The sequence below is a fragment of the Carcharhinus amblyrhynchos genome, chromosome 10, assembly GCF_965287045.1.
Source record: "Carcharhinus amblyrhynchos chromosome 10, sCarAmb.v2.hapA, whole genome shotgun sequence".
In the NCBI taxonomy this organism is placed as follows: domain Eukaryota; kingdom Metazoa; phylum Chordata; class Chondrichthyes; order Carcharhiniformes; family Carcharhinidae; genus Carcharhinus; species Carcharhinus amblyrhynchos.
In genome coordinates, this window is record NC_137333.1 from 52,677,828 (window position 1) to 52,695,896 (window position 18,069).

An 18,069-nucleotide genomic window follows, 5' to 3' on the forward strand; every position below is an offset into this window, starting at 1 on the left:
AAAAATTGAGAATTTTCTTCTGTACGTTTTTAGTTTGCTATGTGCAGCTAACAAATTTTACTTTCTGTGCTTTTTCTACTTTTGCTTAATCTTCAATCCTCTGCTCAGTAACATCTGCTTATCTTTCTGTCCTTTTTTCTTTGCACATTTTATCTGTCAGATTCCTTCTGTGGTCCTCCAGCCTATTCTAATGCTTCCCAGTTTAGAACTGAGCCCCCTGCTGTAGCTGGTCTATTTGCAGGTATGTTTTATATTGTTTCTTGTGCTGATTATGCTGGTCGATCAAGTTGTTATTGTTTGTGTGATGTGTTACTGAGTGTGTTCTCATTTGCATGTGAAATAGACCCAGGATGTCTAAAGATCTGAACAATGTTTGGATAATTTGCTAGTTGATGTACCAAAGTAAGTTTAAGTACTGTCTTGGTACTCCAATGAATGTATCCCTACCCCACACAATGGACATCCGTACTCCCAGACAATAGTTGGATGGAGAACCAAACTTGAAGCATTATGTTTTGTATATTGTTTTAGCTAGTAAGCTGTTCAACAGTGTAAATAATTAACACGCTCTCCAACATTTTTAATCTAAACTTTGTGAATGTAATATGCTTTTAACAGTAAGGTTGAACTGTATTGTTAGACAAGCCAACATATACATTTGAGAGGTATTAAAAGCCTTGCTGAGAAAATATATAAATTCATGATTCAATTCTGTACCAAATTGCATTACTGATGGCATAAATATTTCTGCTGCACCCAATTCTGCTTGACATAATGCTCAACTTGTCTCCCTCTACTCTGTCTAGCTTTATTTGCATCAATTTTTGTTCCTTTAACCCTTTAAAACGGGTTAAAGGGACAGGTCTGGACCAACAGGAACCTGACAAAAGTCCAAAGTGCTTTAAAATTTGGCAGGAACAGCTTGGCAAGACAGCTAGTGGGCTACCCTCCACTTTTCCTGCTGAAGAGTATGTTTGTGAAACTTCAGTTAAAATTCCAACCATTGACTCCAAAATAGATTTCCAATCAATTGTCCATCCCTAACTTCCAGTAAGAATGAGACTACATTCACGAAATTGTTGAATTCCCTGTTTTGCTCCAAATCAAGCAAATTATATGACTGGTTCTGATCAATTATTTGATGGTGGTGACAGTGCTACAACTTTGAGTTTCTGTTTTTGAAATTGACCAGTTAATAATTTTTGAAATTTTTTTCTTGCGTTGTTATTTGAGGTGTTTTGACTTGTAAGCGTACAAAGTGATTAATCTTTCTGACTTCCTGGTTTTAAAATTGCTTAATAACCTGTATCCCAGTGAGATTTGTTTTTATTAACATAATATTATGTAGAATTTAAAGTCCAGAAAAAAGCCTTTTGGATTGACTGGTCTGTGCCAATGGTTATGCTTCACAAAAATCTACCTCCACCATCAGCTTTATCTGCATCTGCTTCTATCCCTTTTTTCTTTCAGCTAGTTATTTAACTTTCCCTTAAAGGCATCCAGGCTATTTGCTTCAGCTACCTCATGTGATAGCAAGTTCCACATTCTAACCAGGTCAGCTGCCTTATTTAGATAGGCACTATGCCACTACAAAAAAAAATCTACAAATTGCTGACTGGAAATGAGAATCTGTGTCATGAGGAAAAGTTAGCAACAGCATTGTAAGGTCTCCTGATTGTACCAATTCTTACTTTAAACTTGGAGATACTGTTACTCTGTCTTTCTCGCTGCACCAAGAGAATTTGTAAGTGTTACTATTACTTTTACATCGTAACTTTTATCTGGCATAGACTTTTTTTTACTGGTGGCTGTTATAATACAATTCTACCAACCATTCAGGCATTGAGTGGGGTCTCTGAGTTTGCATTCATGGCCAAAAACCTTTTCTTGCTGATGTACGTAATTCCCACTGCTGTATATCGTAGGTGGAAATTCTGGCAAGAACAGAAATTCCTTGTCCACTGTGTGCAATGGTTGTAATAACTTCACATCACAGTATTCGGGGAAGGAGAGAAGGGCGAAGTTGGGAACAGTGATCAGGGAGGGGGCAAAGTTGGCAAAGCCAGGAACTGTGGTTTATTGTGACAGTTGTGGGATAAGCAAAGGGCTGACAAGTTGGAGAACTAAGATGAGTGATACAATGACTGGGATTTTTAATTCAAGGAAGCATTTTAAAGATTTATGATTTCTGCAGTAAACATGAATAAACTGTTTCTCATTAAATGTTGCATTTTAAATAATTCCTGTGATTAGGTTGTTTGGTAGAAATGTAACCAAAATGAAAATAATCAATTAAAATGCTCAGTTTGGCTCATGCCTTGAGACATAATTGTGCTGGTTTTACAGCAAGAGTACTCAACTGAGTTGAGGTATTTTTTCCTGATATTGAATAACCATGCTTGCTTGTAATTTTAGGGTTCAATCCCTCACCAGCTACTCAGGCACCATCATCAACAAGCCTTAACGTTGACTTTGAGTCTGTATTTGGAACTAAATCAACTTCCACAGCCAATAGCGTCATTGATTCCGGGGGTAAGAATATTGTCTTCATTGTATGGACTGCACAAATTTGTCAAATCATATTTTCATGAGCATACACAAATGAAATTCATTTACTGAAATTGGTATTTACTATTTGAATGGAGAACAGTATATACTATGTATATTTTCCCTCATATTTTTCCATCTGCATGACGAATAGCATGTGCTCCCATCCATGAAGGAGGGGAGGGGTAAAGGATCACCTGGGAACCCTTTCTATTGGAATAAACTTTGGCACTACTTTTTGATTTTCCCCTAGTATCTTCTGTATAGATGGCCTTATTGGGGCTGAATCTTGTGGTGCCCTGGCAGATGTGTTTTTTTTTTGCTGAAGACAAGAACAATGTAAGGGGTGGCAAACTCACCACCTTCCTGCCATCCTGACCCACTCTCATAATACTGTGTGAAATATGCTGAGATTGCCTGCCTGCCTGATATTTTTAAAAAAACATAATGAGATTGAGATTTGTTACCAAACCAACTGACTCATGTTTCACAGTGCTCATGCCATAAAATGGATGATGTGAGGAGCCCGTTTTTGAAAAAGGCTTTTGTGAAGGGAGGACAGCATTCAGGGGTTGATCTTTCCATTACCAACCCCACCCAATTGCTCCTCCATTTGTTTCTCTTTGGTCTAGCCTCAAAAACTTCTTCCTTGGGGGTGGAAAGCAATTTGTGAAATTCAGCTCTTGGTTCATTTGATGGAACGGTGTAAAGGGTGAATTGATCTCTTGTGAATGATGCAGTGAAACTCACGATGGGTAAACTGCCCAAATTAGTAAAGTTTCACCTAAAGCCTAAATAATATTTAGCCTGTTAAAGTCAGATCTTATTCAAGATTCACTATAGGTGAATCAGTGAGACACTAAAAGCCAAGTGAAACTTAGTTGCTGTAAGATATTTAAACAACTGAGCTTCGTGCATGCATGTGTTAACAGGATAACTGGCTGATCTTGCTGTTTGACTTGGGTATCTGTTCAAGTGGTATTGAGCTTTTTAGAGAGCAGGACTTGAGTTCAAATGATCTCTGCTAAAGTTGAAGTGGTTGGAATATATCATTTTGACTGTTTCCAAGAGCACCTGTTAATATTGCTAAGTTCCTGATTGAACCTTGATTGTTGGCACTACTCTCAACATTATTTGAAGGTAGTGAATTAAATTGCTCATTATGACCACTATCAAATCAACAGTTATGGAAAGAAGAGGGCTAATACTACTTTTCTAAAAGCATTCCTTCTTAAATTTTTTGGTTAAAAATTGTTTTCAAAGTGACCAAAGGAAATAGCTATATATTAAATGGCTGACATTGTGTTCTCCTGCACTTGTAAGTATTCTCAAGTCTTTTTTTTCTTATTTCTGTTTTAAGTTTTAATAGCAATCAAAATGAACAACAATAAAGAAAATGGCTTAGAATGAAGCAATGATTTAATGAACTTGCATTTGGAAGAGAAAGAAAAGGGAAATGAAAATGGAAATAAGAGGAAGATGAAGGAAAGGGGGGGGAAAAAATGAAAAACCCCCTGTAGTTCCCCCAAAAATAAGAAAATCATCATCAGTCGCGGGACAGATAGTTTCACATGAAATATCCCAATTAGGGCCAGTTAAATGAAAGTCGAGAGCTGTAGTTCTTCACAGCCAAGGAAAGGTTGTCAAGCAAGATGCATCTATGGAGCCTTGTACAGTGTATTTTCTCAAGTTTAAGATTCTGTACAAGTTGACATGTCCAATAATTAGTAAAAGAGGGCAGGGAATACATATAATTTAATGGAATAATGCATCTGGCTATTAATGTTGAAAAGGCAAGTGTATCAGTCTGAATTTTTGTCAGAGGATACCATTTATTTCCACTCCAAAGAAGGTTCAGTGTTAATACTAAAAATATGAGAGAGCGATATAAAAACTTCTGTCCAAAGCAAAATCCAGTTTAAGACACAGCCAATACATATTAAGTAGAAGGGCTGGGGCATTTATCATAGGTATTTTAAGGTAAACTTGTCACAAGTTTAAAATATGTAATATTTGTTCCAGTACTGCTCCCCAGTTGTCCTCATGTTGTGGTTCCCAACTCTTCCAAGAGATACCCTGCTGTGCATTTCTAAACTTTAATCATTCTGTTATTGGGTTAGCTTCTTGAACTCTGCAGTTATGACTGACTGAAAATGGTTGCCCCTTAATTGGTCAGAAACATGCTTATTTACTAGTGAATTATTTTTTGCCAGACCCACAAAGTACAAAAAGCAGAAAATGTAATGTCCAGGATGGAACTTCCATTGCCCATGATCCTGATGTTGTTTGGATGTCTTGTAACATAGTGTTGCTTGGAACTTTTGCATAGTTGGTGTTGCTTATTGCAATCAAACGTTGTGGTTTAAAAACAGGGCTTTGTATGCAATGGATGGGGACGGCTAGAATGATCCAATCAAATATCTCAATGCTTTTCTTGTAGTTGGTATTCCCAGGTGTTTTTCCTTCTCTGCCGCCATGGATGATGTGACTGTGTGCATGTGAATAGTATGTTCTTCATGAAGTCACATGATTGATATGTGCAAATTATTGGCCTATTTGCTATCAAGATCTGCAGAATACCAGCATTGTTTGCATTCAGAGTACATAACTTTTCAGAAGCTGCACTACTTTAACAAGCCAGAAAAAGAGCACTGTAGAAGTGCTGTGAAAAATTGAAAGTTGGACATTACAACATTTAACTTTGGTTCAGAGCTGATGACCTTGACCTTAACAAGTCAAGTCAAAAACTGTTTTTGTAATACCTTTTAAAAACAATTATTAAAAATGAAGTCACGCTCCGTTCTGATGATTGTTGCCAACATTAATATGTTTTTAAGTTTTGCATTTTAAAATAGTTATTGTAGGGAACAAGACATTGAAAGTTGTCTTCCATTAGCAATAAGCTAATTATTGCCCAGAGTTTCAATTTAATTAGCTCAGGTGATATTGGAATTGAAATATTTATTTCTCAAGTGGATTGATGTTGACACTGCTCAGTTACTGTATTGAAAATGCAGCAAAGATTTTGGGGAATGTGAAAGATGGAAAATGTTTCTCAAGACCAGTTGCGCCTGAGTTATGTTTTTAACCTTGTACAATCAAAATTTGTGAAACCTCTAATGACATGTTGTAATTGTGGTCAGAATTCTATGGCTGTTTGCATCCTGGGGGCGTGAATGGAGAATTTGGTGCTCAACCAAATCTCCATTCACTACAGTGGGACAGGAAAATCCTGGCTGTGGGCAAGATTGGAGAATCTGACCCTGCATCTAAACATCACATTCTGAATTATGTAATAATAATGAAACACATGACATTTTTTGCTTCTGCTAGTTCAATTCTTTTCCTGCATGCTGCACTGGATTTTTGCAAAGTATGGCAGGACCGTATTATTGGTTAATAGTTCTTGAATCCTGTTCAATAGATATTTTAATCTGTGTAAAAATGTAATGCTTTAATTGTATTTTCTGGCTTGTTTTACAATCACATCAAATACATTACGCTATTCTAATTTTTTCCCACCATCCATACGTATGGGTCCTTGGCTTTGCTTGGCATGCTTGAATGGGTGAGTTGGGATTTTACATTTTATAATAAAGATTGAAACGCTAAGTGATGTGCCAGCAATATTTGTGTTCTAATTGTATTGCATTACTAACCTTCAAAGACTTTGATGGATTAGGTGGACTCTTGAAACCAACTGTAGCTTTGCAGAGTCAGATTCAACCACCTTCAAAGCAGCAGCCAGGCAAGCTAGTAGGAGAAGATTTGGATTCATCATTGGCTAACCTTGTAGGCAGTAAGTATTTTTACTGATGAGCACAATTATGCTTTTTATCAATGTTTATTTTAAGTGCAGATTACTAATGCAAGTCATTTTCATATATTGCAGACTTGGGAATTGGAAATGGATCCACTAAAAAGTAAGGGTCAAAGTAGTAAAATATTTTTGTTGGTTTCCCTTTAAACTAGCATTCTACCTAATATGTAGAATATTTTGAAGTGCACGTTGCTATCTTTTGTGTACACAAATAGAAAACTTAATAATGGAATGTCAAAACAAGTTTTTGGTTTGATTAAAAAATGTGTGTTTAGCTTTAGCTCCTTTTGTACTTGGTTGATTATTGTATAAGGCATCACTAAAACAATTGTAACTATCAAGGTATTTGGTAGTTCTTGTTGAATGAAAAATTACACTGTCTTTAAAAAAAAGAGTAGCAGCATTGCTGAATATGGGGAAATTACCATCAAGGACCCAAGTCTGGTCTATCTGAATTAATGTTTTAGTGATCTTTTGCAAGTTTGTTTGAATTTAGCTATAGCAACTCTACATTACATTAATTCATCTTCTTTCTTATCCTGAGATTTTCCCCCAATTCCCTTTTTTTTGTTTCTATTGTAATCATCAAAAAACAAAAACAAAAAAACTCCTTAGAGTTGATATATAAAATGTAAAAATCTAGACACTGTTAAGTTGATTAGAAATATGTTACATCGTTGTTCAGGGATAACAATATCTAGGAACTTTACCAAGTAGATTTTAAACCTGGTTTATCCGACTGTGCACATTGTCCAACAATTCAAATCAGTTGACACATCACAACTCCTTGGTTTATATGTGACTAGCTTACAAGGTTATGGAATTTGCTAAACTGAAGTCCAAAGAACTGGTTTTAAATGTATGTTACTGAAGGAAAGAGAATAGTTTATAAAAAATTTACTTATGTACAACTGGACACGTTTAAGTTTGAAAGTATTTTGCATGCCAGTGTGCATTAATGATCTTTAAATGACCTGTACTTTAATATAATTATCAATGAATTGAAGACACCAAGTTCTGTAGGATGCAACAAAACATTGCTACAAGTTTGGCATTTTTGTAGCTATAATTTGTCTGTCTGAAGGGGCCTTTGCTGTTATTTTCTTCAGTTGTCTAGTTTGGTCTGTTGCATGATTGAACCAACGTACATTAAAATATTGTGATGCCTGATAAATAACTCAAGTGGAGAACCATTGATTAAATCATGTCCTTTGCCTAAGAAGTGATCTTCATTGGAACCAGCCTGGGGAAAGGAAACTGACAGGAGGAACCAATTGGCAGCCAAAGCTTGCTCCTACAACTACCTGGAATCCTGCTACAATGGTAAGTTTATGAACTATTACATTTAGCCTCTGGAAGATTTTTCTGTTTGACTAAGAAGAGAGAAGTTGGACTTCTATTTACTGGCATGAATTTTGTTCATGCAGACAAATTTGAACCCTGAACAGAATAATTACAATAAAATTTTGTGAAATATCAGCAAACGATTGGGAACAATTCACTACTGGTTGCACCAAAATGCAAGTCAACTGCCTAAAAATTTATATTCATAATTCCAGAAATCTGAAACTTAGTGCTTTGGGTGGCACTGCTGCCTCACAGCACCAGGGGCCTGTGTTCGATTCCGGGTTTGGGTCAATGTCTGTATGGAGTTTGCATCTTCTCCCTGTGTCTGCGTGGGTTTTGCTCCAGGTGCTCTGATTTCCTCCATAGTTTGAAGATGTGCCGGATAGGTGGATTGGCCATGCTAAATTTTCCTTTGGGGGGACAAACTGGGGTAAATGCATGGGGTTATAGGGATTCAGCCTGGCTCTGGGATTGTGGTTGGTGCAGACTCGATGGGCCGAATAGCCTCATGCGCTACAGGATTCAATGAAATGTTTCCAAGTCTTTATTTGAGTCAAGAATATTCAATTCATTGTATATACTTTTGCTTCTAAAATTAAACATTATAAAATTTATATTGGTTAAACATTTTGTCTATTTAGAAGGTGGTGAATTCATAAGCTTTATCTTTTGGGGATATCCGATGCAAGCACCTAGGAAATATACAGTTGTTTCTCTCTACTATATCAATCAGTTCTAATTAAAAATTAAGAAAGGCAGATAAGCATCATAGTTTTGTTTTAGATCCCAGACAACATTTAGACTTAGGGTGATAAGTAATATATGTACCATGTTAGTGCCAGGCAATGACCACGTCCAACAAGAGAAAATCTAACCATCACATGTTGACATGGAAGGGCATTACCGTTGTTGAATCCCTAACATCAACATCCTGGGGTCACCATTGACTGGAAATTTGGCCATATTGAATACTGTGGCTGAGTGTGTTGGTCAGAGGCTGGGAATTTTGCAACAAGTAACTCGCCACCTGACTCCCCAAAGCTTGCCCACAACCTATAAGGTGTCGGGAGTGACAGTATAGTTCCAGTAGCACTCAAGAAGCTCATCATCCAGGGCAAAGCAGTATGCTTGTTGGGCACTCTATCCACCAATTTGAATATTCAATCCCTCCAACACTGATGCACAGTGTCAATGATATACTCCAAGATGGACTGCAGCATTTGCCAAGGCTCTTTCAATGGCACCCTCAAATCTCTACCGCTTAGAAAGGCAGGGCAGCAGATGCTTTTGAACAACACCACCTGCAAGTTCTCCCCCAAGCTGCAGACCATTCTGACTGGGAACTAAATCACCATGTCAAAATCCAGGAACTCCCTACAGGACTGTGTGTGTACCTACACCACATGGACTACAATGGTTAAAGGTGGCAGCTCAGTACCACCACCTCCAGGACAATTAGGGATAGTAGTAAATGCTGGCCTTGGTGATGCTGACATCTTAAGAAAAAGTTAAGACTATTTAATGGAAAACATTATGGGAAATCTAATGATTTTGTAATAAAATCAAAGGTAAAAATTGGTGAAAGGGCTATTGTAATTTAAAGCAAAATGCATTCTTTATCATGAAGGCTGAACTGCTATTTTTGCCAGCAAATTTGAATTATTCTAAATTATGCAAAGCACTACAGAAATTCCAGTAGTCTGTAGATGTAGAAATGAATAATGCCAACTTGGTTTTCATATTTAAGAAAACACAATCACTTGTGATTCTCATCATTAGAGGGACCTCTGTGCCATAAATTTGCTAAGTTTTATTGAGCTATAACTTTTGGGCTCCCCAGCATCAGATTTGAGGGATACCCCAAATTAAAGTTGCTAACTTCAGGTGGTTCTATCAGAGTTGTGCTAATCATTACTCCGAAACCGTTTAGAAGAAATAAAACCTCTCCTAATTTCCACATAACTATTTTAAAGACCCTAACCAATCTTTTCGCATGGCCTTTCCCCCCAACAGGTGCAGGATACTCTTCTCCATACCTCCCACTTAGCTGACCACACACACATACTCCGCCCTACCCCTGGATGTCTGATTTCACCCAAATACTACCCACTTGCCTTAGACACTTACCTTCTCTCTGGTCCGTTGTTTTCATTGGACCTTTAAACTTATCTGTTCTGGCAGCCAGTGCAGTTTTTATATATGGAAAAAAAAAGTCATTCCATTCTGACTCACTTGAGCTTTGACACTAGTTCTTGGGCTGGGGGTGGGGGGTGGTAGTTGCACTACCTGAATCTCGCCCAGCCTGAGTCAGGAAGGTCAGGTGAGACAGGCATAGAAAAAAATTGGCGCAGCTAAGTGGGTACAGAGTGGCGGTCCGATGCTAATTGCCATTCCAAGGAACTTGCGGCCCATTGTGTTGTGTGAATCATGGAAATGCATAAGTATGTGCACGGTATTTGTGTCATTTGTATAGAACTGCAGCTTAAAAGGCCGAGTCCTTCATAAATTCCATCGGACTATTGAACAGTTGTTAGTTCTACTGTTCAGAACATGTTCAGCACGGGCTAATCTTATATCTTTTTTGAAATTTGATATTGTGACTTTGCTGGCTTGTATGCAGTGAATTTTCTGATTTGTGGTAATCAGAACTCTTCTGATTTGTGGTAATGCTTGAGACAGTACACTATCCAGGTCATAAGAGTGGACCCTGAATCAAATGCACAGTGGCTTTAACACTGGAATCTGAAGAACATTTTCACTGGGAAGGGGAGAGGTAGATAGACGAGCTGTATTTTTTAGGCCTAGATGATTGCATGATGGAAATTCTCAGCAATGGAAATTCCAATTCATCTCTGAACCAGGCAGATATGTGATATCCCAGGAGTGTGATGTTAATTGACTAGCCACTCCGGCTAACTAATGGAACTTGGTAGATGTATTACTGAGGGCTTGGATTCTTCCCTTTTGGCTAAAATAATCCTTCAAGACATTGACTTGATAGGTAGGATGATGAGCTGCTTGTTAAATTCCAGCATTAATCCTCTGCATGCTAAAATTCTATTGTGGTAAATATGCCAGCTTGCCCATAAGCTGTTCAGTCCTGGAAAAGTGAGTTGTGTCCATATGAATAAAAGTTTTTTTAATGGGTAACATGGAAACTACTGGTGGCTGTAGATTTCTCAGTAATTTGATTTGCATCCTCATAAACACTACTCAATTCCTCTCCTTGTCCCGTGACACTGACACAATATAAATTCACTGCTGCTTAGACATAGTAAAGGCTTGGTGATAGAATTAGATGATGACTGTTTGAGGCTGCGGGGGAGAGGGGGTGCACAGAAGAGCAAAGAAACATACTTTGCAAGATAAATTTGTTTTTCTTTGAGCACTGCTGATCATAAATAGTTTTAATTAATTTAAAATGATAATGGTATTTTAAGACTATTTTAAAATTTTTGTTAAAAGGATACGTTTTATTCATGTAAAACCAGGGTATTGATTTACCCTCTAATCATAAGCAATATGTTGGTCCATTGCAATAGCCCAGTCTAACTAAATGTTTGTTGCATGATGCAATTGTTTCCTTTGGAAAGCGGAATGGCATGCATTTTCCTCAATACGTAAGTGAAATAAACCATTTTACCATGATGTTTTTGTCAATAGCTATTGAATTGAAAACTACTTGCGACTGTTGTGTTTTCCATCTGCTAGAATCTTGGTGTTCCAAACTGGATGCCTCCACTGCCGAAACCTATCTTAACTTCTCCAAAGGCAAGCTTTGGCACAAAAAATAATTTTAAAATCTCTTCTTTGAAACTTCCATATGTATGGAAGCATTCTTTTTCTCTCCCCCAATTTTCCTTTTCTGTTTTTCCCCCCCAGTTATTTTGTGTATGCTTTTTCATTAATTTTTGCATATAAATGAAGGAACTGCCAAAGTAGCTCTTCTGCATTGATTGCACTTACCCTACTTTCTTTTAACTAGTTTGATATTGAATACTTCTGGTTGCGAGACAACTTGGAAAGCTATATGCAAGTTATGACTAATATAATTAAATATCAATTTTAAACCTCAATTTAAAGAATTATGTACGTATCCATTGCTAAGCTATTTCTGCCAGGTATTGTTAAAATATCGTTATGGCTTTCAAAATAAATTTGAAATAGCTGCCAGTTGGTGATAGAATGTGTTTTTGTATGATTTGTCCAATATGAATGAACTTAAGGAGAATCAAACTGCCAAGTATGAACACTGAAAATGTTTTTGTATTTTAACTAAGATTAAAAGAAACATATTACCATGACTTTTGCATGTAAATCTGCAGCTTAAATATATTAAACAAAAATAGCTGCTATGCATTAAAAGAAAATACATATTGGCAAGCAATTCAACCTGAGGGGTATCATAACCCAAGTTAATTTTTTTTCTCACGAGAGAGACATGCAAAGAAAGCACTTTCCATCAGTCAGTAACATTCAAGATTGGGAAGCTGAATTGAATGTCATTCTTCTTTAAACCCCAAATGTTGAGCCCAATTGTAATTTCTTCCTTGCCTTCCCAATTTAAGAAATATTAAATCAAACAGAAATGCCCTTTTTGATCTGAAGCCCAGTAGCAGTCACTAAATGAAAATAGCTGTTCACTTATTTACCTATGAACAATTGGGTAAATTGCTTCTTTTTAAGTCCTAGTCAATGTATAAACCCTAAGAATATTATTTATGTTACATCACCATTTAGGTAGTCCATTACCACAGAAATGGGGGTGGTGTGGCGTTTACGCCAGTGGGATTTCCTGCTCAATGTTAGCCCCTTGCCAGTGAAGTGGGGTAAAAAAAGTTCACTACCAGCAATGTAATGGGGTTCCTGCCGTTTGAATTAATTTAAATAATATTAGCAGGCCTCCATGCTGGACACTCATGTACAAAAGACACCCTCCCTCTCTTCTCCCCCTGCCCCTTTACCAGTGTGATGAGATTCAAATTTATTTGTGTGTAATATTTTAAAGGATTAATATTTTTCAATGCTAATGGAACATTGGAAAATGTCAGTGAAATTGACCAAAATGATGGTTGGATTTTAGCTCCATCCCTTATAAAGCACAACACTAGTACAAACTGCGTAGTATCTTATTTTTAAAATATGGCAGGGTTCTTTTGCATGATTTTCAGAATTAATTTAAGTAAAAGATACAGCTAACATAAACTCATTCTTGCATATAAATGAAAATAACTATATTTTTGGGTTGCCAATATTTTGATTAAATAAAGTTTGCTTTTTATTTATGAAAGTGAATCCTGTAGAGAAAAATGCAAATGTCCTGAAGAATCTGTAGAATTAAAGAACCATATTTGTGTTGTATAACTCCATTTGACAGCAGCTAAAATGAAAATCTGGAACTGACATTTGGTATAAACAGTTTATCCATCAGTAATGTGGCTATCTAATTCTAGTTAGACATTTTGAAGAATCTGTGTCCAATTGTAATAAGATTTTGCAAATTATGATTTGAAAGTATTTAACCGGAAAGTATCAATGGCTAAGTGTGGATGTGGATAGAGCTAGGATCAACTGTGATGGTTGAATAACTTGAAACACTTTTGAGGCCATTTGATGAGATAGTGGAAGATTACTGATTGTAGGACAGTACGTCAGGGGCCTTATATCACTTTCAGAAGAAGGAGGAACTTAAATTGGGGAAACTTGCTTTCAAAATCACAATGTTGTCACTTGTTTCCGCATGCTACTTGAGATTTGTTAATATTATGTTAGATGAAGGGGACTACATGTTAGATACCTACCTTTTTTATGTAGTTTTTTAAATATAATTAAATCATTATATTCAAAGCTCTTCCTCCTTGATGCATCTACTCAGTCTTTTCTTGCAGAGCTGCAAGTTGTCCTCAAAGGAGTTTTGACCCAATCACAGCTTTCCTAATGTTTTACTTGTAGCAGAGCAAATGTTGATTTTGCAGGTTTCAATTTCTTTCCAATAATGCTTGGATTTGGAACGCAGCTTTGTTGTCTTATCTCTTATTCTGTTGGATTATTCCCTAATTGCGTTTTTCCCAATTAAGTTGTTGCTTGACACCTCCCTTTTTAACAATCTCAGGATTGCCGTTTGTTGTGCAGTAGCTGGGGAAAGTTTGATACATTCCTTACATAAGTGATTTAGTACTCAGAACTTAACTGAGGTGGCTTTGTACTGTCCTAGTGCAGTAGAGGATCTGGGCTCATTATAGAAATTCTCTGCAGTGTTTCCAATCTCCAACAGATCATCCAGTTGGTGCTGAGCAGTATAATTGATCTTGCCCAGAGGTGATGAACAAAAATGTCAACCTGCCACTTTGGAAAAAAAAAGTAATTGATTCCCGACCCTTTGAGTTTGATATTGCATGGTCGTCTGTACATGTGAATCTTGAGTGAGAACAAAATTATGATCTACTGTGATGCTCTAATAATTAAAATCCCTGTGCAGACTCACCCACTGCAGGAGAATCCCCTGCATGAAATGAATGAATTGCGCAACACTGCGCACTGAGTGTGCAAATTGCATCCTGCATTCATTCTATCTGGTCCAGAAGCTGGGTGAGGAAAAGGCAAAGACAGTATCTGTTGTGTTTGAGTAATGCTGTTCTAAAAGGCATTTTGGGATGGATGAAAATATTTTGGTTGTCTAAAGCAATGGAGGTGTGGTCCGTGATATAGATAGGGACTGGAAGGAAAATAAAAGAACTGTTTTTTTAAATGACCAGACCAGTGATTTTGAAAGTATCTTCTACATTTTTGAACACTTGTGCCTGTGTCAGTTTTACTTGAGATGGGTAGCATAAAAAGGGGAAAAGATGACTTGGAAAAAGTGACCTACATCTTCACACATCAGAGAAAAGGGTTGTAACAATTTCAGATGTTAAGTGCATAACATCTTTCTTGTAAAAGGAGGGATTAAGATAGATATATCTGAAATCTGGTATTAATTGTTAATTTCCTCAGGCATCACTAGTATAGGGAAAATTATTGTACAAAAACTAAATAGGTGACTGGTTGTTTTGATCATTATTTGTTCAGACAATCCAACTTTGAAATTAAATTTGATACATTTCAAAAACAAAATCTATAAATCACATCGGGGGGGTGTAGTGGTATAATGTTGGTGTGGCATAGTGGAACGTGGATTATAAGTGTAATTTACTATGATACCAGATGTCTAATTTTGAGGTGTGAGAATGTGCTCGGTCAATTCAGTTGCTTCCTGCTGTCATCCTTTTGCACCAATACACTCTGCAGGTTTTAGTCTCTCTACTCTTCAATAGCAGTCCATAGACCTGCTTAACGGTGACTAATCATTTAATAGTTTTGTAACAGCTGCTCAGTTAAGCCATTCCATTATCACTGCATATCCACCAACAGTTGGCATAAGAAGAGAGGATAAAAAAATGTTTTTGAGCTGCTGTTATGTGTTGCAACAAAAAAAAGTGATAGTTAATACTGAACAATTTATTGCACCTTATTTATTGTTTAGGCCAACTGGGGGTTGTAACTTATTGGTAAGAATTTAGATTCCTGCAGCCTGCTTCTCCTGAATAAATCACTGATTTTTTTTTAATGCAAATGTCACTGATATAAATACAGATGTTCTGTATGGCTCATGTATTCTGCCTTAAAAATCAAATAATTGAAATTTTCAAAATCTTTTTTGCAAGTTCAAATGATGTTAAATAAAAAAAATGTTAAAGTTCCATGCTTTAGTGTCATTGAACCAGAATTTTGTTGTAGTATTTTGTAATGGATTTTTGCTGACCTGATAAGTGATTGTACATCACAGTAATTAATTTGATGTGAACTGCTTTATGTTTCTGGGAGGTGTGAGGAAGTTCTATATTAATGCAAGTTCTTACACTCTTTACACACTGGTACTTGACCAGGTAGTTGCATGAGAGTTGAATTGCAAGCTGTTTGGAGACCATTGTTTGATTTTTTTTTTTCTTTTATATTGTAATGATTAATTATAAATGTACTTTTGCTATCATATGTTCAAATACTTTTTTTCTCAGGCCCCTCCCATAATGGCTTATCCAGCAACAACGCCGACAGCAGTAATGGGATATGGCATGGTAAATATTTCAAGCAAAGTGAAATCTAAACTGAAGAATTTTATCTTCCAGTAGAGAATTAGTGAGAATCTCTAATATTATTAATGTTTACATCATGCAAAATTGTTTCCAGCATCTTTATTTAATCTTCTTGTCCTTCAGTTCACCAAGAGATGCTATTTATATTGGCTTGTAATTCAACCATGACTCAACACATAAAGGTCCTCTTCATGTGATTTTTAACTCTCTCAACTTTGGTTGTTTCTCCAACTTGGCAATGTTGGCCAAAAAAATTTCCATAATCATTGCATTGCTAAAATATTCCCAGCCAATTTTAATTCTTAGACCAAATAGGGCAGTAGCTGAAGTGAAAGATGCTTGTTTTCTGCTTTCATGGCCAAATTATTAACCTGATGTGCTGCTATCATTAATGAGCTTGCTTGCAGATGTGCCATCTTTGAGAAAATTAATGATATATTAAGAATCATTTCATGCAACTTGCAACATATGTTGGGAAACGGGGCTTTTTGTATTCTTCAGATATAGTTAGAGTAAGATAGATTAGCATAGTAACTCATTAAATTTTATTATCATTATAATGGAGTGTTATGAGCCCTGGAGTGCTGGATTTGAGAGGTTGGAGACCATTCAGCAGACTACTAATTGGATGAATACAAAAAGTGAAGCTTTCCCAATTTTAAAAGCAATAAATTGTTATATGCATTATGGTAATATTTAAGTTATAAACAATGGGCGAGATTCCCTAGCGCCTCTGCAGCATGTTTGTCTGTGGTAAGAGGTGGTGTGCCATTGGCTGGCAGCAGAGTCTTCTGATCCCACTGCTATCAATGAGATTTCCCATTGATTCCACCCCACACTGTTGGGAAACCCGAAGCAGGGGTATGCCATTGGCAGGACCAGAAGATCCCACCAGCGTGAAGATCTGGAAGATTTTGCCCAGTGTGTTTTAAATGCTGCAGGATTTAAGTAATGTTTATATCTAGTTGTAGGGGAGAAAATGTGTTGTTTGAAATTTTTTCTTTTCTTCATAGCCACCTACAATGGGAGCCATGCCTATGATGACGCAACAAACAATGATGTACACCCAACCTGTCATGAGACCATCAAACCCTTTTAGTTCTGTACCTGGAGCACAGGTATTTTAGCATTTTATTTCTAACATGTAGTGTAATTTTATATGCTTGACGATTTCTTTCATCTCTTATGTTAAATTGTGGTCGTGCTATTAGAGTATTGAGCTTTTCAAAGAGCAAAATCTGTTTTGTAATGTATTCTGTAGGATTATTGTAATGTTTAGATTTAAGTTTATCATTAAGTCACACTGTCAGTTTAAACTGACAATGAAAATATTTGTAATACTGAACCATGTTACTGCTACAAACTGCAAGGGAGAATTAATTGACAGTTTCAGACTTGCTGCAAAAATGTTGTGTTTTTTATTGCCAATGGTTTACAGTGACTGAATAAGCCAAATTCCGTTTTTAGCCTTTAGGATTTTAGGATTTTTAACTCTAGGATCACGTTCCATAATTTTTGAAAACCAGTAACTTATAAGTCTGTAATATGAGAAGTCTTTTAATTTGATGCATTATTGCTAATACAAAAGCAAAATAAAAACAGAAAATGCTGAAATATTCAGCAGATTAGGCAGAATCAATGGAGAGAGGAACAAAGTCAGCGTTTTCAAGTTGATGACCTTTCAGCAGAAAAGAAGCACTTTCTCTTGAATTTTAACTGTGACTGTGTTTTAACACTGTCTCTTGCAAACACAAATTGGTTGCTGATAGCTGTCTGTGCATGCACACTGGTCTGCAAGTGTGCTGAAATCCACTGCCTCTACTTTGCTGTGCCCAATCTACTGTACCCGCTGCATGTCTGTCAATAATAATGCCGAAATGCTCACTTTCCTGTTTTTAAAATGGTTAGCAATTCATTATGAAGATTTCTTTTACAGGCCTATAATTAAAAGTTTATTTATTAGTCACAAGTAGGCTTACATTCACACGGTAATGAAATTACTATGAAAATCACCTAGTTGCCACACTCCAGTGCCTGCTCAGGTCCACTGAGGGAGAATTTAGTATGGCCAATGCACCTAACCTGCATGTTTTTGGACTGGGAGGAAACAAGAACACCCGGAGGAAACCCGTGCAAACTCTGTACAGACTTACTCAAACCGGAAGTCAGACCCAGGTTCCTGGCGCTGAGGGGCAGCAGTGCTAACCACTGTGCGCTCTTTTT

General features: G+C 36.7%; 1 protein-coding gene across 17 annotated transcripts in view; it reads left to right on the forward strand.

Moving 5' to 3' along the window:
- The window catches only part of picalma (phosphatidylinositol binding clathrin assembly protein a), a 115,047-nt gene that overhangs the window by 86,588 nt on the left and 10,390 nt on the right, over positions 1–18,069 (forward strand). For 4 of the 17 annotated variants that reach the window (XM_080197032.1, XM_080197041.1, XM_080197043.1 and 1 more), the window contains 8 exons: positions 161–241; positions 2,416–2,532; positions 6,215–6,346; positions 6,440–6,470; positions 7,588–7,690; positions 11,308–11,334; positions 15,769–15,828; positions 16,860–16,964. In XM_080197032.1, the coding sequence (XP_080053158.1) occupies positions 161–241; positions 2,416–2,532; positions 6,215–6,346; positions 6,440–6,470; positions 7,588–7,690; positions 11,308–11,334; positions 15,769–15,828; positions 16,860–16,964 (656 nt within the window). The remainder of the gene's footprint in view (positions 1–160; positions 242–2,415; positions 2,533–6,214; positions 6,347–6,439; positions 6,471–7,587; positions 7,691–11,307; positions 11,335–15,768; positions 15,829–16,859; positions 16,965–18,069) is intronic. The other 13 variants (XM_080197038.1, XM_080197045.1, XM_080197039.1 and 10 more) reach the window with 12 other exon arrangements.